Below are 27,961 nucleotides of genomic sequence, written 5' to 3'. Positions count from 1 at the left end.
TTATAAAACAGCAGAGAATTGTATGGCAGTAATTGATACACGTCCAAAAGCATTTGCAGTTTGTTCGAGGGAATGAGAAACTGCGTACAAGATGCGTACAAATGACTTGATGTTGTGGAGGTTGAACTAATAGTTATGAGCAGTTTCATCTCTGATCTGAGAAATACACCAAAGCAACTGAGAAAAGCTGTAATGCTCCACACTCAAACAGTTGGTGGCGGTAATGCACCGTGTCGGTTTGAAAACCACCAATAAACTCGATAGAAGAAGAAGAAGGTTACTTTGAGGCTTCACTTATTTGCGTCATCACGCAACATGAGCTGTTGACGTAAAGAATCAAGGTCTTTCATCCCGCACACGTAAAAGTCCTGTTACTGAATATTTTTTAATTCACCAGTCGGTTTTCCCTTCCTGCTTATGCTGCCATGAGTGCTTTGTGTGGGGTGAGCCGCAGAGGAGTGATGTGCTGCCGGAATCTGAGCCGTTTCCTTGCCGGACAGAAGGATGCGTTCGCGTCGGCTCCTGTTTTCCGGACCTCCAGCTCGGCCAGGTAGAACCGCACCAACACAGCTTCGTAAACTCTGTCGTCTGTGTGTTAATTAATTTTAGCTCCCTTTAGATAGGTGCTTAACTAACGATTGGTTATTTTGTCTCTATTTTTTTAAAATAATTAATTAATAAATTAAAAATACCAGTGACCTTAAAAACCTAAAGATTCGGCTTCACGTTTTTCTCCCAAAATGCAAATGTATCAATCCGATTGAACTGAGTCACAATTTAGCGGGTTACTTAATCCACTGGTCTAGTTGTTTATAACCAGTTAATAAATAGCTAATAGTTTATTTAAGTGGGGGGCAGCACGGTGGATTAGTGGTTAACACTGTTGCCTCACAGCGAGAAGGTCATGGGTTCAATTCCCGCCTCTGGCCTTTCTATGTGGAGTTGTTCTCCCCGTGTTTGCTCCGGATGCTCCGGTTTCCTCCCACAGACATGCGGGTTCGGTGGATTGGGATCTTTAAATTGTCCGTGGGTGTATTTGTCTGTTTAAGTGGATCGATTTAATAGGATCAGTCAGGAAAATCGATCCCACCAAGTCAAGTCTGAGATAATCCATTATCCAAGACTGACATCAAGCGGATGAGAGAATGGACCAGTGCAAATCCTGGATAGCTACTACCCAGCAACATCCCCATCTCTCTGAAGATCTGGCACAGCCAGGTGAAATGTGGCCGTCCCCTTGGTCTTCTCCATCCACCGGGGTCCACCCAAAAGTTTGAAGCTGATGTTCTCTCCCAATGCAAGTGATACTCTTCCACTTAGTCTCCGTAAGTAACCCGCCTATATCACAAACGATCGAGGTGTGCAATTTCGTCCAAGATCCGCGACAGTTTCCAGTTTGCTAGGGGAATCTATAAGTAGACAGATTTATCACTGGTCAGATTCTATTTTAATGTGCTCTTTTGGTATGCATTTGTCCCGAGGGATGAATTTTCTCCAAAGTTATAATGCTTGTGCTTCTTTGTGTGAGAATCTGGTATCTCTTGATCCCATGCCAAAAAAATCATAGTGCATTGTGGAGAAATTATGATCCAGTTGGAAATGTTCTGACAGTGGATATAGGCCCTGAGGTCCATTGTGCCAGTGCTTATCTCCAGATCCTGCAACATCAAGCGGATGAGAGTCTGACTCACCAGACACAGGTTCCTTTCCCACCCAAAGACAGTACACATTTTTCTGGGCAGACTGAAACAGTGTAGATTAAGTGTGTTGTCCAAGGTCACAGGTAGCATGAGTAGAATTCAAACTCAGACAGACACATTGGCGGGCCAGCTCCCTTATTCACTCAGCTATCTACTCTAAATCCGAATAGACCTAGTACCACAGACATCTAGTTGTCACCTTAGGTCACTGGTTAGCGCCCATGTCTCAAAACATAAAAGTAGCACTCTCAGATAATGTTCACCACATTAATTCATTCATTTTCTGCCATGTATCCAGATCAGGGTCACGGTGGCAGTAGACCAAGCAGCACATCCCACACTTCCCTATCCTCAACTAAGTCCTCTAACTTCCTGTGGGATCCCAAGGTATTTCCAAGCCAGCTGGGTAACAAAATCCCAATAGGATGTCTGAGGTCTTCCTGGCTGTGCCCAAAATATAAGATTAGCCAGGAAACTGCAACCTGACCATTGCAAAAAAACAAAAAAAGAAAGAAATATAACAAAGCATACCTGAATTTCTAACTTCAAATTCTTTCTCAAAACATTGAGAATGTCTGTACTGCTTGATGAGAAGGTAATATTAATGACTTTATTTCTATAGCTTTTTCAGGATAAATACCACTTGGAAAAAAATGGTAAAAAAAAAAAAAAAAAAAGATTTTTGCTGGAGCTCAGTGGGCTACCTGCCCTTGGCTGGGGATGGCACAGCACACACTCACTGACCTGAACATTTTCAGCGAGGTCGGCATGCACATTTCATCCTCATCTTCGGCATGCGCATTTCATCCTCATCTTCCTAATATTTCAGAGGGGTTATTTCTATTTTTTGACCTAAACATATATCGAGCTTCACAGGCTGTCTAGTGGAGTGAAAGGTGGCAGCGAGTCGACTGTACTTTTAACAGGCTCCCTTCACATGAGCATGCAAATGCTTTTTCTCCAGTCGTACTTGATTTCATTGCAACTCTTATGCAGTTATTACTTTAAAAACAAGTCGCCATGACATTAAATGTGTATTTCACACTATTACTTAAAATTTGCAGTTAATCCATGGTTCATATGTGTGGCAAACCATAGGGGAGTGTCCATATGGATCAAGGGTCAACTATGATCTGTGCACCACTACCTTTGACCAGTTTGTTGCAAAAGTTAATCATCTGGAGACTCTAGCCATAGTAATATTTCCACCAAGATGGGTGAAATTCCACCCTGCCGTTTTGGGTTGTTTTTTGAGTTACTTTGCTCACACACAAATGCAGACACCCACACAAGTACAACATATGATTAAGTACAACATATTTTCTTATAAGTTGCCACCTTAAAGCAATGATGTGGTGTCATCACTAAAAAACTCTATTTTAAAGGTGGAAACTGGTCAGAAGTGGAAGTGTTCAAATTTCCAAACCTTTTACAACTTTCAGAAAATTAAACCCCAACTCATATCCAAATCCTAATCCTAAAGTATGTAAATTAAAGTAATTTACACAGTTGCTTGGCAGATTTCCAGAAATGACAAACATATTTAGGAGCACAAAAAAAATCCATGTTTGTCCCAGTTCTGAAGATATTATTTAGTTCTAAATATGAGGCGGAGGGTGCATACATTCGCTACAATCATCATAAGATTAGATTGCAGTTATTCCATTATTTTTCCAAAAGATTTAGGTACATTCTTTACACAATGTTGTCTATAACATTAAATGAGATGTCATTTAAATCTTGTTTATTGTTTCAAATCACATATCATCATTGCCACATATTTTTCTCAGTTTAAACGAGTTGTAGTGTTTTTGGGGTTTTTTTTTTAATAAGATTATTTATCAATGATATCAGTACACAGATAGTACACAGAGATATAAAACAGCAAAAACAGAGGAGTCAATGAACACATTCAAAGAGGAACTGTTCAGTCAGAAGTGAGACACAATATTGAGGGTAAACAATATTGATAAAGCCTATGAAATGTTCCTATACACTTAAATCATCACATGATAGACGCTGTACAATAAAAAACACACTAAGAAAGGTCAATAGTTACATACACCATAGCTCACAAAGGGATTGCAAAGTGCCTGTAAAAAAACAAAAGAACACACTTTGCAGAGAATTATAAAGTATAGAACTACAGAGGTAGAAAATAAATATAAAACACAAGAATAGGTTAATTCATGAGGATAATAACCATATAACATAAAACAATACAGACATGATACACAAGGAGGTATATATACATATGCATACATACATACCCACACACACATACATATATATATATATATACACATATGTACATGTATACATATACACATACATACATACATACCCACATGCACACACGTCTACAAAACACATATCTGTGTATATTAATAGCAATAATCATAACAACGTCAGTCCATACCACAGCAACAACAACAATGATTAAACAACCTTTCAAAATAGTGTGACATTGATTATTGCATTGTATCTGACCCATTCTTTTTTTTTCTTTTTTTTTTAATTTGATCAAAAACTTCTCATCAGAGATGTGACGCTTGAGGTGAATTGTTACTGATTGTTTTGTTTTTGTTTCAGCTCCGTCAACTTGTCCTATGATGTCTTCGATGGGAAAGGAGAGAGCACTCCACTGGTTTTTCTTCACGGTCTTTTTGGCAGCAAATCTAACTTCTACTCAATAGCAAAGTCTTTGGTACAACGCACAGGCAGAAAGGTAACACAGTGACGAAGACGCTGTTCTTACAACAATAACACTTCAGCTCCACATGTTCAGCCGCGGGTGCTAATCGTTGCACTAAAGCAGGTCTGGGAACAGTCAGCCCATCCACATTGTTGCTAGTTATTTGATGCGACTTCCAGCAGTCTGCACTGTTGTTGCAAACATGGATAATGTGCTTGAAGCACATTGCAGCCTGTTTGTAGTCTTTCCTCACCCACAGCTCTTTGTCTAAATGGAACACAGGGTGCACTTTTATATGCAGGATGAAGCTGGCATAAAGTTTTTGGATTATCTGTTCCCTCTTTCCCTCTTTTCCAAGTGATCTAACTGTCCTTTGTCCAGTTAGGTGCTGACTGTTGATGCCCGTAACCATGGCAAAAGTCCCCACAGTCCAGTGCTGACCTATGAAGCAATGTGCAGTGATTTGAAACACCTCCTGTCCCAGCTACATATCGAGAAGTGTGTCCTCATCGGCCACAGCATGGGGGGAAAAACAGCCATGATAATGGCCCTGATCCAGGTTTGCAGCTGCTTGGTGTCTCTTCAGTTATGCTGTTGCTTCTGTCCCATTTTTGGATGTCACCTGACCTTTCTCGGTCTACAGCACTGTTTTGTTCTGTTGATTTATTATTGATAACTTAATTATCCTGTTTCCATTTTATTGTTTTGTCCTCACTCACATTTTGCTCTGCATGCCTTCCTCATTTGATGTTTTTGTTGCTGCTGTTCTTCTTGTCTCACTATGTATGTTTACAGCCCAATTTGGTGGAGAGGTTGGTTGTCGTGGACATCAGTCCATCTCAGTCCAGCGTGCGTACCAACCTCCACCGTTACATCGAAGCCATGCAGAAGGTCAATATTTCCAGAGACATCCCACGTTCTACTGCCAGACGAATGGCTGAGGACCAGCTACGCACTTTTGTCGAGGTCAAGAGTTAGTAACACAAAGTAGTGGTAGGACATGCCAGGGTATTGTTTGTGGTCCTGTATGTCCATTTGTCCATGTGCGTAACAGTTGTGATCCAATTTGGACCAAATTTAGTGGAATGATTGAAGGTCAGTCAAGGACAGTGATTTTTATTTATTTAGTGGAAATGTCACAGGCCAGGGTCATATAGGTTTTGTTTTTGGCCCAGTGTTATGTTAGGGGAATATTTAGAATGGCTCTTCCAAGAAAGGGATGGAAGATACAGCTATGGTCACTATTAAACACTAATATCGAGTCATATATACCTTTTCCATTGGTCACACTCGAGGTCATACTCATACAGTCCTGAGCCAATGTAGGTTAACATAGTAGGAGGGTTGTGTGTTAGTCATGGATAAATTGTGTTCCGGTTGGATAGAAATGATAAGCTGTTGTGCCTATGCAGAACCATATACTTTGGAAACACTGAGTCACAAATAATTAATATGCGGGATTCAGTATCATACATGTTGCACTCTGAGTGTGCTTTCTTGTTTTTGTTTATCATCTATAGTAGAGAAGCTTGAATCTTCGACTGGACTGGGTTGCTTGACGCGAGGACGTTTCGCTTCAAATCGCAGAAGCTTCCTCAGCTAAAATTCTTGCTCTGGAAGTCTGACTTCTGTCTGACTCTTGTAGAGACGAATGAACAGAAGCCAACAAAAGCTGGAGTTTTAAACCTAACCAGACCCCTCCTACTGAGAGGCAGACTGCTATAGGCTAGTGACTAAACAATAGCTCTAATTAGCAACTATTGTGCTCTAGTTAGCGCTCTCCTAATGACAGGGCAGCTGTCACTCCTAATGATGGGATGGATGCCTTTCTTGATGGCTCCCTTGATGACTCTTCTGATGAAGTGAATGACTCATTACCATAAACAAAGGACTGAAACTCCTCTGACCTGAGTACCCCATTGTAAACAGGGGACAAAGCATGTTTCCGACCCCCTCCCCAGTTAAGGCTGGGTTTCAAACGTTTCACAAAGAATGCCTCCTTGACCCCTCTCTCAGGGGTGAGGGGGACGTTTCGCTTGACGCGAAAGGTCCTCGCGTCAAGCAACCCAGTCCAGTCGAACATTCAAGCTTCTCTACTATGGAAACCACCTGGACAACTGAGAGCCTACACAGAAACTTTATCATCTATGTTTTTCAGTCTCTGGATAGGTAAATATAGGGTATTCTTTGCTAAATTGAAGCAAGAACAGAAGGTTTTCTTGTGAACCCCCCCCCTTCTGTGGAGTTAGTACTTGGGTTGGAGAAGAGCCTGGAAAAATTTAAATGTGATCTAGATGTGCCTCACAAAAATAATGTTTTACAGCTTTTGGAAGCTGTGTGTATAGCTTTTCCTTTTTATATCTTTCACATTCTCACCTGTTGATGTGAGAAAGATCTAATGTTCTCTTCTGTCAGCTGATGGGTGCTGTAACGTTTGTCCACTGTCCATTTGTCCCTCAGGAACACTCGGTGCGTCAGTTCCTCCTGACTAACCTGGAGGAGCAGAATGGTCACTACTCTTGGAGAGTCAACTTGGACGCCATCTCAGCGAACCTCAATGAGCTGATTAGTTTCCCCGACTTTGACACAAGTTATGACGGGCCTACGCTGTTTTTGGGTGGAGCCAGTTCTGCTTACATCAAGTAAGGAGATATGACACTACACACAGTGCTACATGATACAACTGTTGTGTAATATTACTATACCTACGTCTGAATTTGTACTTTATTTGTGTACTATATTGGCCTGAATACAAGACAAGGTTGTTTTGCTTCCCCCACAAAGTACAACTGAAAATCACAGGGCCATTGTCATAAATGGGGACGAGACTATCACATGTTATATACACCCACAACAGCAGGTGGTGACAATACTTTTTGTTCTCAGCCACCCATAAGAGCCAAACGAGATGAAAATCTGTCAGTGAGATACAATTTACGCTCATAGTGCCGAATGTAGCGTCTTCATTTTAACATCACAATCACTTACGTACATAACAAGAGCTCCACAATAACCAGCATGTAACACTTTGAAGTAACAAAGTAACAAGCATTATCATAACACACAGCTTGCACTTTATTGCGCCACTCTTTTTGTACTCAGTGTGCTTTTATTTGCATTATTTTAAAATATATAAAAAAAAACATTTGGTCTTTAGAATGTGTTTTTTTCAAAATTGTCTTGAAAATGGGCTCGTCTTATAATCAGGGAGATCTTATATTCCAGTCAATATGATAATTCTGTTTTCTGCTACGTTATGAGGCAAATATTGTATTTTTACTCCACTACATTCATCTAAGATGCTTAGTTACTAGTTTGCAGTCTCAGACAATCTGACATATTATCAGGTCCATAAGTATTTGGACAGTGACAAATTTGCTTCTGCAATGAAATTAGCAAAATTTGCTTAGAGTCTTCATTTTCAGCTTTAATTCAAAAGGTTTTAAAAACATTGATAAAATGGAAGGACTAATTTCAAAGATCAAACTAAATGTAAGGATCATTTGGCATACATATAATCACTTTTACGGCCAGTTTTGGTTTAAGACATGTCAGATGTGTGTGTGTGTGTGTACATATATATATATATATATATATATAATTTTCAGTGAAAATTTTACGGGCTTCACAGAGAATAAGGACTGTTACTACAGCTTTGAGGACGCCCTACAATGGCGCACGGCGCGCCGCGCTCCGAGCCGCCATCGAGAGACAGAAACCACCACATCATTTCTAAACGAATGGCAGTGTGGAGCCGGGACCGTCGTGTGCAATTTCTCTTGTTATCACAAGAGCTGGACATCAGCCATTTTCCGGCAGATTTCACTTTTAACAAGCGATTTTGTCATGGAAAGCCGTGCGGAGGCTTCGCACGTCACGACCAATTTGCTGATGAAGCGAGACAAAGGAACACCTCCGTTTCAGAGTGTTAGAGGACAAGTTGGGACATGCCTATCTCGGCTTTCAGTGCTTACCAGTCGAGTGAGTATAAGAGAAATTGTGGAGAGCTGGGCTTGTCCTCTAACACTCTGAAACGGAGGTGTTCCTTTGTCGCTTCATCAGCGAATCGGTCATGACGCGCGAAGCCTCCGCGCGGCTTTCCATGACAAAATCTCTTGTTAAAAGTGAAATCTGCTGGAAAATGGCTGATGTCCAGCTCTTGTGATAACCAGAGAAATTGCACACGACGGTTCCGGCTCCACACAGCCATCCGTTTAGAAATGATGTGGTGTTTTCTGCCTCTCGATGGCGGCTTGGAGCGCAGCGCGCCGTGCGCCATTGTGGGCCGTCCTTAAAGCTGTAGTAACACTCCTTATTCTCTGTGAAGCCCGTAAAATTTTCACCGTAAGCCAGATAAATTTTTCTAATGGTTTCCAGCTGCCTGTCTCTAACAGTTTCTGAAAAAATTCTGATGGAAAAAAAATCCCTAATCATTCTGCCATTTCCTCGCAATGAAACGACGACGAGAGGGGTGGACCAGTGCTCACTCAAAGCCTGCCCACAGGCGAATGACGCAACCGACAGGCATGGAAAAACTCACGCATGCGCACAAAGGTTCAAGCTTGGCTGACGTAAAAACATATGAATCAAATCCATATATTTTTTGAAAAAAATAAAAAGGTACGATACGTTTCTAACAGACCTCGTATGTCATGGAGATGAACAAGCGAAGCGCTTCAGCATCTCACCATGTCATTTAGGTCCTTCAGACTTTTTTTTTAGTAAATACTTCAGGGGAGCATTAGCATGGCTAAAACCTTTCAGCTTCTGGGGGGGTTCTCCCCAGACCCCCTGCATTTTTAAGCATTTTTTCTTTATTTGCCTCTCAAATGCCTGGAAGCGCCTCATCATCTAACCTTGTCATTTAGGTCCTTCAGACTTTTTTCAGTAAAACGCTTCAGGGGAGCATTAGCATGACTAAAACCTTTCAATTTCTGGGGGATCTCTGCCCCCCCAGGCCCCCACCTTTTTAAGCATTTTTCTTTATTTGCCTCTCACATGCCTAGAAGCTCCTCGCGATCGAACCGTGTCATTTACACCTTTCAGAGATTTTTTTGGTAAATGCTTTAGGGGGGCATTAGCATGGCTAAAACTTTTCAGGTTCTGAGGGGGCTCCGCCCCCCATACTCCCCGCCTTTTTAAGCATTTTCCTTTTTTTGCCTTTCAGGTTTTGAAGGGAGGCTCTGCCCCCCATACCCACTGCCTTTTTAAGCATTTTTCTTTTTTGCCTTTCAGCTGACCCCCCTAATTACAGCCCTCTTAACCTCCTGCCACTTTAAGCATTTTTTTAATGTAGATGTAAATTAATATTCAAAGTTTTCAGCTAGCTGACAGAGCTGTACAATATGGCCAAATTATTCTATCTCAGTATTATTATATCAGTACGATAATGACTATGATTTGACACAAAGTGCAGCAACAGTGAAAATTAAACATTCTTAAACAAAACAGTAATACCACACTCATTTTGCACTCATCATAAGGTTCGGATACTGTGCCCTCCAAAAGTATTGGAAAACGGTATTTCACACATCTTAATACAAGAAATAGAAAACATATATAAAGAATAAAACATTCTAAAATTATCTTTTCAAACTCAATCTGAAAGCAAATGTCTAAAACTTGATAAAACCTGTAAATCAGTTTTATTGCCACTTTTCTTCAGACAAGCCAGGGGATGGAAACATGAACATTTCCAAGTCACTGAATATGTCTTGGACTTTATTTACATCAATTATGAAGAAATACAAAAGTTTCTTTCACCAAAACATCAAATCTAGGCTTTCATCTCAAATGTACTTTCTGTCAAATTGTAGCTGAACTTTCAGATCTTCTTTTTAAGAAAATCCTCCTTCATCAGGAAGCTGTATTTTTTAATTAATTTATATCAAGTTGTAGAGATTTGCTTTCAGTTTGAGTTTAAGGAAGATCATTTTGGAAGAAAAAAGTAAACAAATTAAAATGTGTGAAATGCCAAGTGTTCCAATACTTTTGAGGGCAATTCAGAAATACTGAGGAACAGCAACTTACATCTCATATATAGTGCAGCAGATAAGAGAATTTTTAGAGTGGAATCCTGAAAATGGTGATACAAGAATCAAATTTGGCACAAATAATCCATAGACATTAACTCTTTAAAAAATAAACTGATTGGCCACTTGAATTTTCAATAGGCAGCCAGGCAGGGACAGGGGTCAAAATTAAAAGATGCTCCAATCTGTTGTGAAAGTGTAGGTACACGGACCCACAACAGGGGGCGCAATGAACGGACAATGGAGGAAGGTGAATAACAAGGTTTACTATTGTGAAACGAGCACAATGAATACAACAATCACAATTTGGGGTCGAATCCGCTGGTGTCGTGTGGGCAGGCTCGAAGGTAGGAGACGTCCGTCTCAGTCGAACCGAAACCACCCAGATCTCCTCTGCCACCGAACCCTGGAAATACTGGAACCGCCAAGTCCCGAAGTCCCAGGTGGCCACTGCCTCCGCTCGTCGGATCCGGTACTGCTGGCGGGAGAGAGCAACAACACAGGCGTGGATGCGACAGCACCCAGTAACGGAGAGGGGAGAAGCCGCCTCCACCTCTAGTCACAATATGGCAGGCAGGTGAGTACTTATCCAAGCAATTTAGCTTTCAGTAATCAGCAGTCCTGAAAAGGTTTAACAAGTCTTTTAATCAGAATATAAATGCAGAGTACGTTACCTCAGTCTAAAGGCGATATCTCAGCACTGAGGTGGAGACGCCGTCCTCCTGATATACCTCTGTGCTGAGTGGAACAGCTGTGTCCAGTGATGGGTGACAGCTGTCACCCAGGCTGCTCCCATAAGGCGGCAGCGCCCTCTGGTGCCTGGAGCCCGCACTCCAGGCAGGGCGCCCTCTGGTGGTGGTGGGCCAGCAGTACCTCCTCTTCAGCAGCCCACACAACAGGACCCCCCCCTCAACGGGCGCCTCCTGGCGCACGGCCGGGCTTGTCCGGATGGCGACGGTAGAAGTCGGCCAGGAGGGCCGGGTCCAGGATGAAGCCCTTCTTCACCCAGGAGCGCTCCTCGGGACCGTACCCCTCCCAGTCCACCAGATATTGAAAACCCCGGCCCATCCGACGGACATCAAGGAGCCGGCGTACAGTCCAAGCCGGTTCCCCGTCGATGATCCGGGCAGGAGGCGGCGCCGGACCCGGGGTGCAGAGGGGTGAGGTGTGAAGGGGCTTGATCCGGGAAACATGAAAAACTGGATGGATCCGCAGTGAGGCCGGAAGCTGGAGCCTCACTGCGGCGGGGTTGATGACCTTGAGGATCTTGTAAGGTCCGATGTACCGTTCCTGAAGTTTCGGTGAGTCTACCTGCAGAGGAATGTCCTTGGTGGACAACCAGACCTCCTGCCCAGGACGATACTTGGGGGCCGGGGCCCGCCGCCGGTCTGCATGTTTCTTCGCCCTCGTCCGGGCCTTCAACAAGGCAGAGCGGGCGGCACGCCATACCCGACGGCACTTCCGTAGGTGGGCCTGGACCGAGGGCACACCGACCTCTCCCTCAACCACCGGAAACAAGGGGGGCTGATACCCCAAGCACACCTCAAACGGGGAGAGGCCGGTGGCTGATGACACTTGGCTGTTGTGGGCGTACTCGATCCAGGCCAGGTGGGTACTCCAGGCCGTCGGGTGCGCGGCTGTCACACAGCGAAGTGTCTGCTCCAGTTCCTGATTCGCCCGCTCTGCCTGCCCGTTGGTCTGGGGGTGGTACCCAGACGAGAGGCTGACCGTGGCCCCCAGTTCCCGGCAAAAGCTCCTCCAGACGTGCGAGGTGAACTGGGGACCGCGATCGGAGACGATGTCTGATGGTATGCCATGCAGACGGACGACGTGGTGGACCAGGAGGTCTGCTGTCTCCTGGGCCGTTGGGAGCTTCGGGAGGGCCACGAAGTGGGCCGCCTTGGAGAAACGGTCCACTATCGTGAAGACGACGGTGTGTCCCTGGGACGGCGGGAGACCCGTGACAAAGTCCAGGCCGATGTGGGACCAGGGGCGATGAGGCACGGGCAGTGGCTGTAGCTGCCCTGAGGTCTTTCTGTGGTCGGCCTTGCCCCTGGCGCAGGTGGTACAGGCCTGGACGTAGTCCCGGACGTCGGCCTCCAGGGATGCCCACCAGAAGCGTTGCCGGACGACTGTCACGGTCCTTCGCACCCCAGGGTGACAGGAGAGTTTAGAACCGTGACAGAAGTCCAGGACTGCAGCCCTAGCCTCTGGTGGGACGTATAGTCTGTCCTTTGGTCCGTTTCCGGGGTCCGGGTCACGGGTCAGGGCCTCCCGGACGGTCTTCTCCACGTCCCAGGTGAGGGCGGCCACAATAGCGGACTCCGGGATGATGGGATCCGGGGGATCCGACGGTTCCGTTTTGACTTCGTCTTCATGCACCCGGGACAATGCATCCGATCTTTGATTCTTGGTCCCGGGACGGTAGGTAATCCGGAAGTCAAAACGGCCAAAGAACAGTGACCAGCGGGCTTGCCTGGGGTTCAGCCGCTTGGCGGTCCTGATGTACTCCAGGTTCCGATGGTCAGTGAAAACCGTGAATGGCACGGCTGTTCCCTCCAACAGATGTCTCCACTCTTCGAGGGCCTCTTTCACAGCAAGGAGTTCCCGATTGCCGACGTCATAGTTCCGTTCAGCGGGGGTCAACCTGCGGGAAAAATAGGCACACGGGTGAAGGACCTTATCGGTCTTCCCGCTCTGGGAGAGCACCGCTCCTATCCCTGAGTCCGAGGCATCCACTTCAACCACTAACTGGCGGCTAGGATCGGGCTGCACCAGAACTGGTGCAGACGAAAAGCGCCGTTTCAACTCCTTGAACGCGGCTTCGCACCGATCCGACCAGGTGAAGGGGACTTTTGGTGAGGTCAGGGCTGTCAGGGGGCTAACTACCTGACTGTAGCCCTTAATGAACCTCCTGTAGAAATTAGCAAAGCCGAGGAACTGTTGCAGCTTCCTACGGCTTGTGGGTTGGGGCCAATCTCTCACCGCCGCAACCTTGGCCGGATCAGGGGCGACGGAGTTAGAGGAGATGATAAACCCCAGGAAGGACAAAGAAGTGCGGTGGAATTCACACTTCTCGCCCTTCACAAACAGGCGGTTCTCCAACAACCGCTGCAGAACCTGCCGGACATGCCGGACATGAGTCTCAGGATCCGGGGAAAAGATGAGTATATCGTCTAGATACACGAAGACGAACCGGTGCAGGAAGTCCCGCAAGACATCGTTTACCAACGCTTGGAAAGTCGCGGGAGCATTAGTGAGACCGAACGGCATGACCAGGTACTCAAAATGACCTAAGGGGGTGTTAAATGCCGTCTTCCATTCGTCTCCCTTCCGGATCCGAACCAAATGATACGCATTCCTAAGATCCAGCTTGGTGAAGATTTTGGCTCCATGCAAGGGGGTGAACACTGAATCCAACAAGGGCAACGGGTATCGGTTGCGAACCGTGATTTTGTTCAACCCCCTGTAATCAATGCATGGACGAAGCCCGCCATCTTTTTTACCCACAAAAAAGAAACCTGCACCCATCGGAGAGGTGGAATTCCGGATCAACCCGGCAGCTAATGAGTCCCGGATGTAGGTCTCCATTGATTCACGCTCCGGCCGTGAGAGGTTGTACAGCCTACTGGACGGGAACTCACTGCCTGGAACCAAATCAATGGCACAATCATACGGGCGGTGGGGAGGAAGCGTGAGAGCCAGATCCTTGCTGAACACGTCAGCGAGGTCATGGTACTCCGCCGGCACCGCCTTCAGATTGGGCGGGACTCGGACCTCCTCCTTAGCTTGGGAGCCGGGAGGAACCGAGGAACCTAGACACTCCCGATGGCAGGTTTCGCTCCACTGAACCACTACCCCGGACGGCCAATCGATCCGGGGATTGTGCTTTAGCATCCAGGGAAAACCCAAAACCACACGGGAGGTGGCCTGAGTCACAAAGAACTCGATCACCTCCCGGTGGTTACCTGACACCACCAGAGTTACTGGAGGTGTCTTATGCGTGATTGGTGGGAGTAGGGAGCCATCTAGCGCCCGAACCTGCACAGGCGAGGTAAGAGCCACCAGAGGGAGCCCTATCTCCCTGGCCCATCTACTGTCAAGCAGATTCCCCTCAGAGCCCGTGTCCACCAGTGCTGGGGCCTTCAGGGTTGAATCCTCAAACAGGATCGTGACTGGGAGTTGTGTAGCAATGTGGGTGTGTCCCACGTGAATGTTTTGGCCCACCCCTGGCCCAGTCTCTAGGGGCGGGCGTTTGGCGTTTGACCGCTCGGGGCAGTCTCTCACATGGTGCTCTATTGAACCACAAACAAGACACGCTCCGTGGGTCCATCTCCTCTGTGCATCTGGTGCCCTAAATGTTGCCCTACTCGTGTTCCTAGCTTCGTCAGTAGGGGGAGCTGTGACCCCACGGAGCGCAGGGGCTGTGGAGCGTGGGGAAGGCGGAGCTCGATCGGAACCGGAAGGGAGAGGGACGACGCGTGCCTGGCCATGCCCTTCGCCTCGTTCCCGACGGCATTCTTCTAACCGGTTGTCAAGTCGCATGACCAGATCGATGAGCCCGTCTAAGTCCCGCGGTTCGTCCTTCGCCACCAGGTGCTCTTTTAGGACCAATGACAGTCCGTTTACAAAGGCGGCGCGGAGGGCAGTGCTATTCCAGCCGGATCTCGCCGCCGCGATGCGGAAGGCGACTGCATAGGCAGCTGCGCTCCGACGCCCCTGTCTCATTGACAGTAGCGCGGTTGAAGCGGACTCTCCTCTGTTGGGATGGTCGAACACCGTTCTGAGCTCCCGTACAAACCCAACGTATGTATGAAGGAGCCGTGAGTTCTGCTCCCAGAGCGCTGTAGCCCAAGCGCGTGCCTCCCCGCGAAGCAGATTTATTACATAAGCTACTTTGCTAGCATCAGTCGCGTACATCACGGGACGCTGTGCGAAGACGAGCGAACACTGCATCAGAAAATCCGCGCACGTCTCCACACAGCCTCCGTACGGTTCTGGAGGGCTTATGTATGCTTCTGGGGACGGAGGAAGGGACCGTTGAACGACCAGTGGAACGTCACTTTCACGCGCAGGGTCCTCGGGAGGGAGAGCCGCAGCGGCGCCCGGAGGGCGCGCCTCCACTTGTGCGGCGAGAGCCTCCACCCTGCGGTTTAGGAGAACGTGCTGCTCGGTCATTAAATCGATCCGAGAGGTGAAAGCGGTGAGGATCCGCTGCAACTCACCGATTACCCCTCCCGAAGCCGCCGACGCGCCTTGGTCTTCCATTGGCCGTTCAACAGCCGGTTGACGCCCCTCGGGGTCCATGACGCTGGCCGAGATATCCTGTTGTGAAAGTGTAGGTACACGGACCCACAACAGGGGGCGCAATGAACGGACAATGGAGGAAGGTGAATAACAAGGTTTACTATTGTGAAACGAGCACAATGAATACAACAATCACAATTTGGGGTCGAATCCGCTGGTGTCGTGTGGGCAGGCTCGAAGGTAGGAGACGTCCGTCTCAGTCGAACCGAAACCACCCAGATCTCCTCTGCCACCGAACCCTGGAAATACTGGAACCGCCAAGTCCCGAAGTCCCAGGTGGCCACTGCCTCCGCTCGTCGGATCCGGTACTGCTGGCGGGAGAGAGCAACAACACAGGCGTGGATGCGACAGCACCCAGTAACGGAGAGGGGAGAAGCCGCCTCCACCTCTAGTCACAATATGGCAGGCAGGTGAGTACTTATCCAAGCAATTTAGCTTTCAGTAATCAGCAGTCCTGAAAAGGTTTAACAAGTCTTTTAATCAGAATATAAATGCAGAGTACGTTACCTCAGTCTAAAGGCGATATCTCAGCACTGAGGTGGAGACGCCGTCCTCCTGATATACCTCTGTGCTGAGTGGAACAGCTGTGTCCAGTGATGGGTGACAGCTGTCACCCAGGCTGCTCCCATAAGGCGGCAGCGCCCTCTGGTGCCTGGAGCCCGCACTCCAGGCAGGGCGCCCTCTGGTGGTGGTGGGCCAGCAGTACCTCCTCTTCAGCGGCCCACACAACACCAATCATATAGAAAACTACACCACATTATTTGCCTGATCAAAAAGACTCCAAAAAGGTATAGTTTGGACTGTCTGTGACTGAATGTTATGGAGTTATGAGGTAAAAGCAGCAAGAATGGTGAGAAAGGTCAGTTTCAGTTTGTACAGGGGTCAAAAGTTAAAATTACTCAAATTTTGGTAAAAATAAATAAATAAATAAAATAAAAACTGATGCAAATTATTGGTTGAGTTAATCGGGTTTCATAAAAAATAACAGTTTGTATCATGTGTCATGCTTAGTTCATGTTACATTGACCTTGTTTGACCTTTACTTTGGAGACCAAGCATTCAGCACTGTCAAAGGTATTCCATTTATTAATCCTATTAGCTCAACCAATAATTTACTTCACTTTTTACCAAAATCGGAGACACTTTAACTTTTGACCCCGTACAACCTGAAATTGACCTTTGTCACCGTTCTTGCTGTTTTTACCCCATAACTCCATAACATTCAGTCATAGATAGTCCAAACTATACCTTTTTGGAATCTTTATGATCAGACAAGTAATGTGGTATAGTTTTCAATTTGATTGGAGCAATTTTAAATTTCGACCCCTGTGTAATTCTTCAATTGACCCCTACCTGGCTGCCTATTGGAAATTCAAATGGACACCCTGCCTTTTCAAAAAGGTAATGTCTAAGGTGTATTTGTGCCAAATTTGGTGCTTGCATCACCATTTGAAGGATTTTTTTGAGTTAAATGCTGCACTATTGACATTGAAAAGCTATGTGGTCAGTCGTTTTTTCCAAAAGTGTAATGTCTAAGGTCTATTTGTGCTGAATTTGATGCTTGTATCACCATTTGAAGGATTGTTTCAGTTATCTGTTGCACAAATAAGCCAGAGCATGAAGCAGCTGCTGTCTGTTAGCTTAAACATGTGTATATGGAGTACAGCAACGTGAGCTGGAGTCAAGCCAAACACAGAGAGAGAGATCCTGTGTGTCTGTGTGTGAGAGAAGCTGCAGACAGACGTGTCTGTGTAGGGAGGGGCGGGCGCTGTGTGTGACTGGCCAATCGCTGAGCGTGAAGACAGTCAGTTAGCCAATCAGGAGTTTCCTTCAGCACGAGCACAGATATTGATGAATTTTATTCGGATCATGCTCGTGCTCGGCAAAAATGCTTTATCCGTACTGGATACTCATCTGAAATGATGGTACACAGCACCAACTACTGGACAAGAGGAACCTAGCAGTCAATGTGACACTAATTTCAAATTGCAGCTCTTTCAACCAGACGTGTGGTGCCGTGAAATGTCAATCATCTGTGTCCAATCAGATTTCAGGGGAGTCCAGTGCAACTCTTGCCTCCGCTGTAGTTCCACCCATGCCAGGAATTGTTCAACATTTGACATTTCCTGTTTCACTGTGGATTCAAAATTTGGCACTTCCTGTTTGGGCCACAGTGTGCCATGAACGAGCTTCACGCTGCTGTACAGCGCTTCGCTTGTATAATGAATGAATTATTAACATCGCTTGCTCTGTCTGTACAGGAATACCAGACCTCTGTGTTTTTTGCACGGACCTTGCTGCGCTCGGCCTGTACTGCCAGCACCTCAGTCTGATATTTTCCGTGCAGACCTCGTGCTTGTTTAATAATCCTTTAGAACAAAAATAACATAATTTGAAATGTCAAAATATTCCAATTTAAGAAGTTCTAATGTGAAGATTTGCTTCACTGTAATCAAACAGACACAAAGTTTATAAGGTCATTTTCAGTTTCTTTTATCTTTTTAAAAATTTCTTTGTAGGGCTACAGAGTGTAGCACAAAGACAGTTACTGCTGACCACTGAATAAAATTGTTGTAGAAACCTGATTTAATACAACCTGATTCGCTTATAAATCGAAGGGGGCCACCTTAAAAAATAATGATTATCTCCTAAATAAGGTGAAAACTGGTTGCGTTTTACTTATGTTGATTTACATATATTTAGCATGTAACAACTTTTATTTTGCATTTCAAGTGTGCATAAAGCATTTGCACAATATTGTGCATTTACAGCCTCAGGTTACAGCTGAAGAAATTGGAAAATTGTATTTTGAGGGAGAGGTGGTAGCCAGGTGGTTAGTGCGCTTGGTTTCAGTGCAGAAGATTCCTGGTTCAAATCCAACCCCTGCTACACATCTCCATGTAATATGGAGTTATGTCAGAAAGGGCATCAGGCATAAAACTTGTGCCAATTCAACATCCAGATCCACCTTGGATCTGCTGTTGCAACCCCAAGTGTAAACAAGGGAGCAGCCGAGAGGACTTAGAATACATGTACAGTATATATACTGACTAAAAAATAAAAATTACCAGCTATTGATCACTTATCATCAGCAATCAATCATTGATAACAGAAAGGAAAAAATATAGAAGTACCTTTTCATTGTTATTGCTTTTCCATTTCATATAGGTCAATCTGTGGCTACTCAACTTGAATGTGTAAATACACCTTTATTAATAAAAGTGCTGCCTGGTCAGCTTCTCTCTATTTGATGTTCTTGTCCATCCTTCTCCATGTCTTCACTTCATCTCATCCAGCTCTGAAGATTACCCAACAATCCAGAGGTTGTTCCCCTGCGCCGACATCCAGTACATCCCAGATGCGAGCCACTGGATCCACGCAGATAAACCTTTAGATTTCATCAGCTCAATCATCTCCTTCCTCCAGTCCTAGCTTCATCCTGCTGTCACCTAAAACATTGGTTTTGTGCTCGGCGGCGTCTTTAATGGAGCCTTCGCTTGACCTAAAGGTGACCACTCAGCAGCCTCAGCAAGACGCATCATTAACGATGCTCATAATTGCCAACACTGGACCAAATACACCCCTTGACCTGTTCACAATATATAATAATACTGTAATGGACAGCAGCTTTTTGTTTTGCTTGATTTGTTGGATTGTAGGTGTGTTTATTTTTGTAGATTGGCAGGTATTCAAAAACAATGAAAATATTTACATTTTAATATATGAACGATGCTTCGGATGTGTGTACTAATCCAAAGAAACTGACTTGCACAACCATTGATGCTGAATATATTAATGCCAGTATAATTCACATGTATGTATATTAAAGTTTAGATGTTAGAGTAATGAAAGCAAACGCTCTATTAGCTGAGACTACATTCTTACAGATACTGTCGGGGAAGAATTTGCAAACTAAAACAGTGTGTGTGGTATCATATGTCAGGATACTCACAGCTCTGTAGATGCTGTAATGCCAACTTTGTGTTTATAGTTGGTTTGTTTTAGAAACTAAAGGTCTTGTTAATAATACTGCTTTGTTATAGCCCTGCCCACCCAAACAAGGTATCAGCGAGGTATATAGTCCAAACATTTGCCACTATACCTCCAAGACTTTTAATGCCATGCTAACCAAATTTTGTACATGGGTTGTTCCATTGGCGTCAATGATTGCCATCGCAACAGTGACCTAATTTGTATTTTAATTAGGATATGAAGCAATTTCGTGCAAGATCATATGAGCCCATAAACACCTTCTACAACTAACCCCATTGCACTTGTCAGCTACTAGCTCACCTTTCTATTTAGGTTATGAGGTGATACCCTTGTACACAGATCTGAGGGGGCGTTTGCTGCTTCACAGCTTCTTGGTCAGTATTTCAATCTGGAGCTATTGTCTTCTTTTCTTATACCCTCTCTATATGTCGAGGTTGAGGAATTTCTTTCAGTTATTCTTTTACAACTCTGTTGTTCTTATGACAGCATCACAGTGTACAAACAACAATCGAAAATACTCACATAGTATTGCTAAGTGTTTCCTGACCCTCTCAGGATAAATGTTACTATACTTGCTTATCGCTGTGTGGTAACGCTGTAGTGTATTTTAGTCTAATGTTTTGATGAAACATGTTTGATCCCACATATCTTCATATGTAAAGCTCGTGGCTGTATGGGTCTTCTACAAATGTATGCTGCAATAATGTATGTTCTTATGTATTCGTAACAGTGTTTCTGTTTTAACGGGTTTGAACAGTACACGTCTGGTAAAACTGCCATGTTTGTGTGAATAAGCAGGGTGTTTAAAAAGTTGTATGTGCCTCTTTTGTCTACAGCTCTTGTTTCATCGCTGCAAAATTTGTTAAAACCTTGTACTCAAGACTATTGTTGTGAAGTGGCGGCTGGGTTCCCTGTTCTACATGAACTATAATACCTGCCAAGTATATATGGAGCTTGATGTTTACGTCTATTATAAAATCAACAAAATTGGGTAAAAATGTGTTTTATTAATTTTACAAGTTACAGTTTTAAACCGGTAGTCCCTTAGACAGGTTTGTCTTGTTACACGTTTTTAAATGGATTGTTTTTGGTAACATTTGAATGCAGGCCCCCTTGGTGCAAAAAAAAAAGAAAAAGACATATAACTTTAACAATACAGCAAAGTGAATTTATGAACCGTTTTTAGCCTGTAACCCTCACTTAAGCATTGTGAATTGTTGATTGTGAACATGCTGTTTTTTTGTTTTGTTTTGTGTGTGTGTTTTTTGTTTTTCCTCACCAACCCTTTGTGAGTTTTCTTGTGTTGACAGTGTTACCACAGTGGTGGTGTTATGTAGGTGTAATAATTCTAATTATTTGAAAGATACATATAGAAGTTACACAGTATTTACAATGTATAAACAAATAAAGACATTTGAAGAGTTTATAGCATTTTTCTTTATTAATTAATTAATTAATTTTTTATTGTGACGATTCAGCAATGAAACTGTTGAGCATCTTTCAGTAATTTCAGTGTACAGCTTTAAAAATTTGACAACATTACCTGGCTCATTCTCCGACACAATTCATACATTAATATACAGCAAAACACTTCTCAAAACAAATGCAAGTCACACATTGTTCAGATTATGTTCAGACGTTGTAAATCGCTGCACTGTATTGCTTCAATCCAACGATACAACCTGGAAGCCGTCGTCCTGCTCTGCCCCCTCCTGGTCTCCATAGTTACTGGTTTTGGCCCTCCTGAATTTATCCTTCCAAGTGTTGCGCTGGGGGGTGGAAGGAGGTGTTGTGGGGGTTGAAGGAGCAGATGCTGAGGATCTGTTGACAAACACTTGGCTTGTGTTGGTTGATGGCGGGTTGTATTGTGGCACGGGGAAGTTGGTAGGTCGCTGCATGGGCTGTCGGTTGTTTCTTCTCAGAATGCCCAGCTTTGATGACTTCTTATGCAATTCTTCTGCTTGCTTTGACTGCATCTGATGCTGGATCATTTTCTGAACATCCTCCTGGGGCAAGTCAGGGGAAAATACAGGTGGTCAGAGCACAGCAAATACCACGAGTGCCTGTGAAATGCTAAGGCATCAAAACAGTACTTATAAATCAGCTTTTATTGAAACAAACATCTGATGAAATTCTGGTCCAAATGCTGCCACATCATCCTGACCTAATCCAACTGTTTTAATGACAGCTACATGTAATTATGACTTTCACCAGGCTCTTTCAAGCTCAGGGAAGGTCAACATTCACAGGACAAACAGACATACAGTAGTGTTCAGAATAATAATAGTGCTATGTGACTAAAAAGACTAATCCAGGTTTTGAGTATATTTCTTATTGTTACATGGGAAACAAGGTACCAGTAGATTCTCACAAATCCAACAAGACCAAGCATTCATGATATGCACACTCTTAAGGCTATGAAATTGGGCTATTAGTAAAAAAAAGAAAAAAGTAGAAAAGGGGAGTTCACAATAATATTAGCATCTACTGTTGACGCTACAAACTCAAAACTTATGTTCGAACTGCTTTTTTAGCAATCCTGTGAATCACTAAACTAGTATTTAGTTGTATAACCACAGTTTTTTCATGATTTCTTCACATCTGCAAGGCATTAATTTTGTTGGTTTGGAACCAAGATTTTGCTCATTTACTAGTGTGCTTGGGGTCATTGTCTTGTTGAAACACCCATTTCAAGGGTATGTCCTCTTCAGCATAAGGCAACATGACCTCTTCAAGTATTTTGATATATCCAAACTGATCCATGATACCTGGTATGCGATGTGTAGGCCCAGCACCATAGTAGAAGAAACATGCCCATATCATGATGCTTGCGCCACCATGCTTCACTGTCTTCACTGTGAACTGTGGCTTGAATTAAGAGTTTGGGGGTCATCTCACAAACTGTCTGCGGCCCTTGGACCCAAAAAGAACAATTTTACTCTCATCAGTCCACAAAATATTCCTCCATTTCTCTTTAGGCCAGTTGATGTGTTCTTTGGCAAACTAACCTCTTCTGCACATGTCTTTTATTTAACAGAGGGACTTTGCAGGGGATTCTTGCAAATAAATTAGCTTCACACAGGCGTCTTCTAACTGTCACAGCACTTACAGGTAACTCCAGACTGTCTTTGATCATCCTGGAGCTGATCAATGGGTGAGGCTTTGCCATTCTGGTTATTCCCATCCATTTTGATGGTTGTTTTCCATTTTGTTCCACGTGTCTTTTTTTTTTTTTTTTTTTTTTTTTGTCCATTTTAAAGCATTGGAGATCATTGTAGATGAACAACCTATAATTTTTTGCACCTGCGTATAAGTTTTCCCCTCTCCAATCAACTTTTTAATCAAACTACGCTGTTCTTCTGAACAATGTCTTGGACGTCCCATTTTCCTCAGGCTTTCAAAGAGAAAAGCATGTTCAACAGGTGCTGGCTTCATCCTTACATAGGGGACACCTGATTCACACCTGTTTGTTCCACAAAATTGATGAACTCACTGACTGAATGCCACACTACTATTATTGTGAACACCCCCTTTTCTACTTTGTTTACTAATAGCCCAATTTCATAGCCTTAAGAGTGTGCATATAATGAATGCTTGGTCTTGTTGGATTTGTGAGAATCTACTGAATCTACTGGTATCTTGTTTCCCATGTAACAATAAGAAATATACTCAAAACCTGGATTAATCTTTTTAATCACATAGCACTACTATTATTCTGAACACTACTGTATATTAGACATCATTAGCATAAATAGAAGTGGTTCTGTTCATCACAAAGGCATATAGTCACAATAAACTCATTAAAATTAGGATAATCACAACAAACAGTTGCCCCAAGGCACTTTATATTGTAAGGCAAGGCCATACAATAATTACAGAAAAACCCCAACGGTCAAAACGACCCCCTGTGAGCAAGCACTTGGCGACATTGGGAAGGAAAAACTTCCTTTTAACAGGAAGAAACCTCCAGCAGAACCAGGCTCAGGGAGGGGCAGTCTTCTGCTGGGACTGGTTGGGGCTGAGGGAGAGAACCAGGAAAAAGACATGCTGTGGAGGGGAGCAGAGATCAATCACTAATGATTAAATGCAGAGTGGTGCATACAGAGCAGAAAGAGAAAGAAACACTCAGTGCATCATGGGAACCCCCCAGCAGTCTAAGTCTATAGCAGCATAACTAAGGGATGGTTCAGGGTCACCCGATCCAGCCCTAACTATAAGCTTTAGCAAAAAGGAAAGTTTTAAGCCTAATCTTAAAAGTAGAGAGGGTGTCTGTCTCCCTGATCCGAACTGGGAGCTGGTTCCAGAGGAGAGGAGCCTGAAAGCTGAAGGCTCTGCCTCCCATTCTACTCTTACAAACCCTAGGAACTACAAGTAAGCCTGCAGTCTGAGAGCGAAGCGCTCTATTGGGGTGATATGGTACTATGAGGTCCCTAAGATAAGATGGGACCTGATTATTCAAAACCTTATAAGTAAGAAGAAGAATTTTAAATTCTATTCTAGAATTAACAGGAAGCCAATGAAGAGAGGCCAATATGGGTGAGATATGCTCTCTCCTTCTAGTCCCCGTCAGTACTCTAGCTGCAGCATTTTGAATTAACTGAAGGCTTTTCAGGGAACTTTTAGGACAACCTAATAATAATGAATTACAATAGTCCAGCCTAGAGGAAATAAATGCATAAATTAGTTTTTCAGCATCATTCTGAGACCTTTCTAATTTTAGAGGTATTGCGCAAATGCAAAAAAGCAGTCCTACATATTTGTTTAATATGCACATTGAATGACATATCCTGATCAAAAATGACTCCAAGATTTCTCACAGTATTACTAGAGGTCAGGGTAATGCCATCCAGAGTAAGGATCTGGTTAGACACCATGTTTCTAAGATTTGTGGGGCCAAGTACAATAACTTCGGTTTTATCTGAGTTTAAAAGCAGGAAATTAGAGGTCAGCCATATCTTTATGTCTGTAAGACAATCCTGCAGTTTAGCTAATTGGTGTGTGTCCTCTGGCTTCATGGATAGATAAAGCTGGGTATCATCTGCGTAACAGTGAAAATTTAAGCAATGCTGTCTAATAATACTGCCTAGGGGAAACATGTATAAAGTGAATAAAATTGGTCCTAGCACAGAACCTTGTGGAACTCCATAATTAACCTTAGTCTGTGAAGAAGATTCCCCATTTACATGAACAAATTGTAATCTATTAGATAAATATGATTCAAACCACTGCAGCGCAGTGCCTTTAATACCTATGGCATGCTCTAATCTCTGTAATAAAATTTTATGGTCAACAGTATCAAAAGCAGCACTGAGGTCTAACAGAACAAGCACAGAGATGAGTCCACTGTCTGAGGCCATAAGAAGACCATTTGTAACCTTCACTAATGCTGTTTCTGTACTATGATGGATTCTAAAACCTGACTGAAACTCTTCAAATAGACCATTCCTCTGCAGATGATCAGTTAGCTGTTTTACAACTACCCTTTCAAGAATTTTTGAGAGAAAAGGAAGGTTGGAGATTGGCCTATAATTAGCTGAGATAGCTGGGTCAAGTGATGGCTTTTTAAGTAATGGTTTAATTACTGCCACCTTAAAAGCCTGTGGTACATAGCCAACTAATAAAGATAGATTGATCATATTTAAGATCGAAGCATTAATTAATGGTAGGGCTTCCTTGTGCAGCCTGGTCGGAATGGGGTCTAATAGACATGTTGATGGTTTGGAGGAAGTAACTAATGAAAATAACTCAGACAGAACAATCGGAGAGAAAGAGTCTAACCAAATACCGGCATCACTGAAAGCAGCCAAAGAGAACGATATGTCTTTGGGATGGTTATGAGTAATTTTTTCTCTAATAGTTAGAATTTTATTAGCAAAGAAAGTCATGAAGTCATTACTAGTTAAAGTTAAAGGAATACTCGGCTCAATAGAGCTCTGACTCTTTGTCAGCCTGGCTACAGTGCTGAAAAGAAACCTGGGGTTGTTCTTATTTTCTTCAATTAGTGATGAGTAGTAAGATGTCCTAGCTTTACGGAGGGCTTTTTTATAGAGCAACAGACTCTTTTTCCAGGCTAAGTGAAGATCTTCTAAATTAGTGAGACGCCATTTCCTCTCCAACTTACGGATTATCTGCTTTAAGCTGCGAGTTTGTGAGTTATACCACGGAGTCAGGCACTTCTGATTTAAGGCTCTCTTTTTCAGAGGAGCTACAGCATCCAAAGTTGTCCTCAATGAGGATGTAAAACTATTGACGAGATAATCTATCTCACTCACAAAGTTTAGGTAGCTACTCTGCACTGTGTTGGTATATGGCATTAGAGAACATAAAGAAGGAATCATATCCTTAAACCTAGTTACAGCGCTTTCTGAAAGACTTCTACTGTAATGAAACTTATTCCCCACTGCTGGGTAGTCCATCAGAGTAAATGTAAATGTTATTAAGAAATGATCAGACAGAAGGGAGTTTTCAGGGAATACTGTTAAGTCTTCAATTTCCATACCATAAGTCAGAACAAGATCTAAGATATGATTAAAGTGGTGGGTGGACTCATTTACATTTTGAGCAAAGCCAATTGAGTCTAATAATAGATCAAATGCAGTGTTGAGGCTGTCATTCTCAGCATCTGTGTGGATGTTAAAATCGCCCACTATAATTATCTTATCTGAGCTAAGCACTAAGTCAGACAAAAGGTCTGAAAATTCACAGAGAAACTCACAGTAATGACCAGGTGGACGATAGATAATAACAAATAAAACTGGTTTTTGGGACTTCCAACATGGATGGACAAGACTAAGAGTCAAGCTTTCAAATGAATTAAAGCTCTGTCTGGGTTTTGGATTAATTAATAAGCTGAAATGGAAGATTGCTGCTAATCCTCCGCCTCGGCCCGTGCTACGAGCGTTCTGGCAGTTAGTGTGACTCGGGGGTGTTGACTCATTTAAACTAACATATTCATCCTGCTGTAACCAGGTTTCTGTAAGGCAGAATAAATCAATATGTTGATCAATTATTATATTATTTACTAACAGGGACTTAGAAGAGAGAGACCTAATGTTTAATAGACCACATTTAACTGTTTTAGTCTGTGGTGCAGTTGAAGGTGCTATATTATTTTTTATGTTTGAATTTTTATGCTTAAATAGATTTTTGCTGGTTATTGGTGGTCTGGGAGCAGGCAGCGTCTCTACGGGGATGGGGTAATGAGGGGATGGCAGGAGAGAGAAGCTGCAGAGAGGTGTGTAAGACTACAACTCTGCTTCCTGGTCCCAACCCTGGATAGTCACGGTTTGGAGGATTTAAGAAAATTGGCCAGATTTCTAGAAATGAGAGCTGCTCCATCCAAAGTGGGATGGATGCCGTCTCTCCTAACAAGACCAGGTTTTCCCCAGAAGCTTTGCCAATTATTTATGAAGCCCACCTCATTTTTTGGACACCACTCAGACAGCCAGCAATTCAAGGAGAACATGCAGCTAAACATGTCACTCCCGGTCCAATTGGGGAGGGGCCCAGAGAAAAAAAAATACAGTCTGAAAAATATATATTGTGATGTCACATGGCCGTACAGAGAGCATTATTAACCAGTATTTAATTTGGGATGAGCTGGTTTGGGAAAAAACAGAAATGTAAAAATGCAAATTCTGCTCAGAACAAACTGGTTTAAAAAGAAAAAAAATGTGACTTCAAGCCCTCGTCTATTGTGTGTATATGTATATATATGAATTGACATTTATATAATTTTACATTCAAAATTCCCTTCAAAATACATACCTGCACATCTACTACAAAATCTGTTACCTCACCACTAAATCATGGCCTGCCCCACCTCGAAAAAAAAAGTTGAAGCCGCCACTTTGTTTAGACAAATTTTACAAAATGCAAAAATATATGCAAGGGGTGATTGAAAGGTTTTGAGCCTGACCAAGACAAAACCACAACTGAATTAATGTAATTAATGTAATACTTTATTTTTCAACATCTCTATGTAAGTCCACAAACTTTTTCCAGCATTTCTGCAGTGCCTTAATACCGTTCTCACAGAAGGTCCTATCCTGGAGCTCAAGGAAGTCATCCACTGCAGGTATGACATCATTATCAGTATTATAATGAGTTCCAGCAAGATGCCTTTTCACATTTGGAAACAGATAGAAGACCGAAGGAGCCAGATAAGAATAAGGTGGGTTCAAAACAAGTTTGAAGCCACATTCAAGAATTCATGAATTGAGATGACCAACATG

The 27,961-nt window shown here is 43.6% G+C and overlaps 2 protein-coding genes across 3 annotated transcripts in view; one reads left to right on the top strand and one right to left on the bottom strand.

Moving 5' to 3' along the window:
* The first annotated feature begins 263 nt into the window (after window positions 1–263).
* Window positions 264–21,089, top strand: abhd11 (abhydrolase domain containing 11). The gene is made up of 6 exons (XM_034178169.1): window positions 264–550; window positions 4,293–4,428; window positions 4,781–4,954; window positions 5,191–5,361; window positions 6,856–7,037; window positions 19,031–21,089. The coding sequence occupies exons 1-6, from the start codon at window positions 426–428 to the stop codon at window positions 19,164–19,166; spliced, it is 924 nt and encodes a 307-aa protein (XP_034034060.1). The 5' UTR covers window positions 264–425; the 3' UTR covers window positions 19,167–21,089.
* The window catches only part of bicdl2l (bicaudal-D-related protein 2-like), a 20,613-nt gene continuing 13,459 nt past the window's right edge, over window positions 20,808–27,961 (bottom strand). For both annotated transcript variants that reach the window (XM_034178168.1, XM_034178167.1), the window contains exon 6: window positions 20,808–21,733. In XM_034178168.1, coding sequence (XP_034034059.1) covers window positions 21,392–21,733 — 342 coding nt within the window. In that variant the 3' untranslated portion in view covers window positions 20,808–21,391. The remainder of the gene's footprint in view (window positions 21,734–27,961) is intronic.

This window comes from Thalassophryne amazonica, chromosome 9 (assembly GCF_902500255.1).
Source record: "Thalassophryne amazonica chromosome 9, fThaAma1.1, whole genome shotgun sequence".
NCBI classification, from domain to species: Eukaryota; Metazoa; Chordata; class Actinopteri; order Batrachoidiformes; family Batrachoididae; genus Thalassophryne; species Thalassophryne amazonica.
The sequence above is the reverse complement of the archived record's forward strand: the minus strand, read 5'-3'. Positions and strand labels throughout refer to the sequence as shown.

Excerpts from the sequence above, each read along its gene's own strand:
- abhd11 (XM_034178169.1), top strand. The coding sequence starts at position 426 with ATGAGTGCTTTGTGTGGGGTGAGCCGCAGAGGAGTGATGTGCTGCCGG. Across the intron at positions 551-4,292 it reads CGGACCTCCAGCTCGGCCAG|CTCCGTCAACTTGTCCTATG; the intron begins GTAGAACCGCAC and ends TTTTTGTTTCAG. Across the intron at positions 4,429-4,780 it reads TACAACGCACAGGCAGAAAG|GTGCTGACTGTTGATGCCCG; the intron begins GTAACACAGTGA and ends TTGTCCAGTTAG.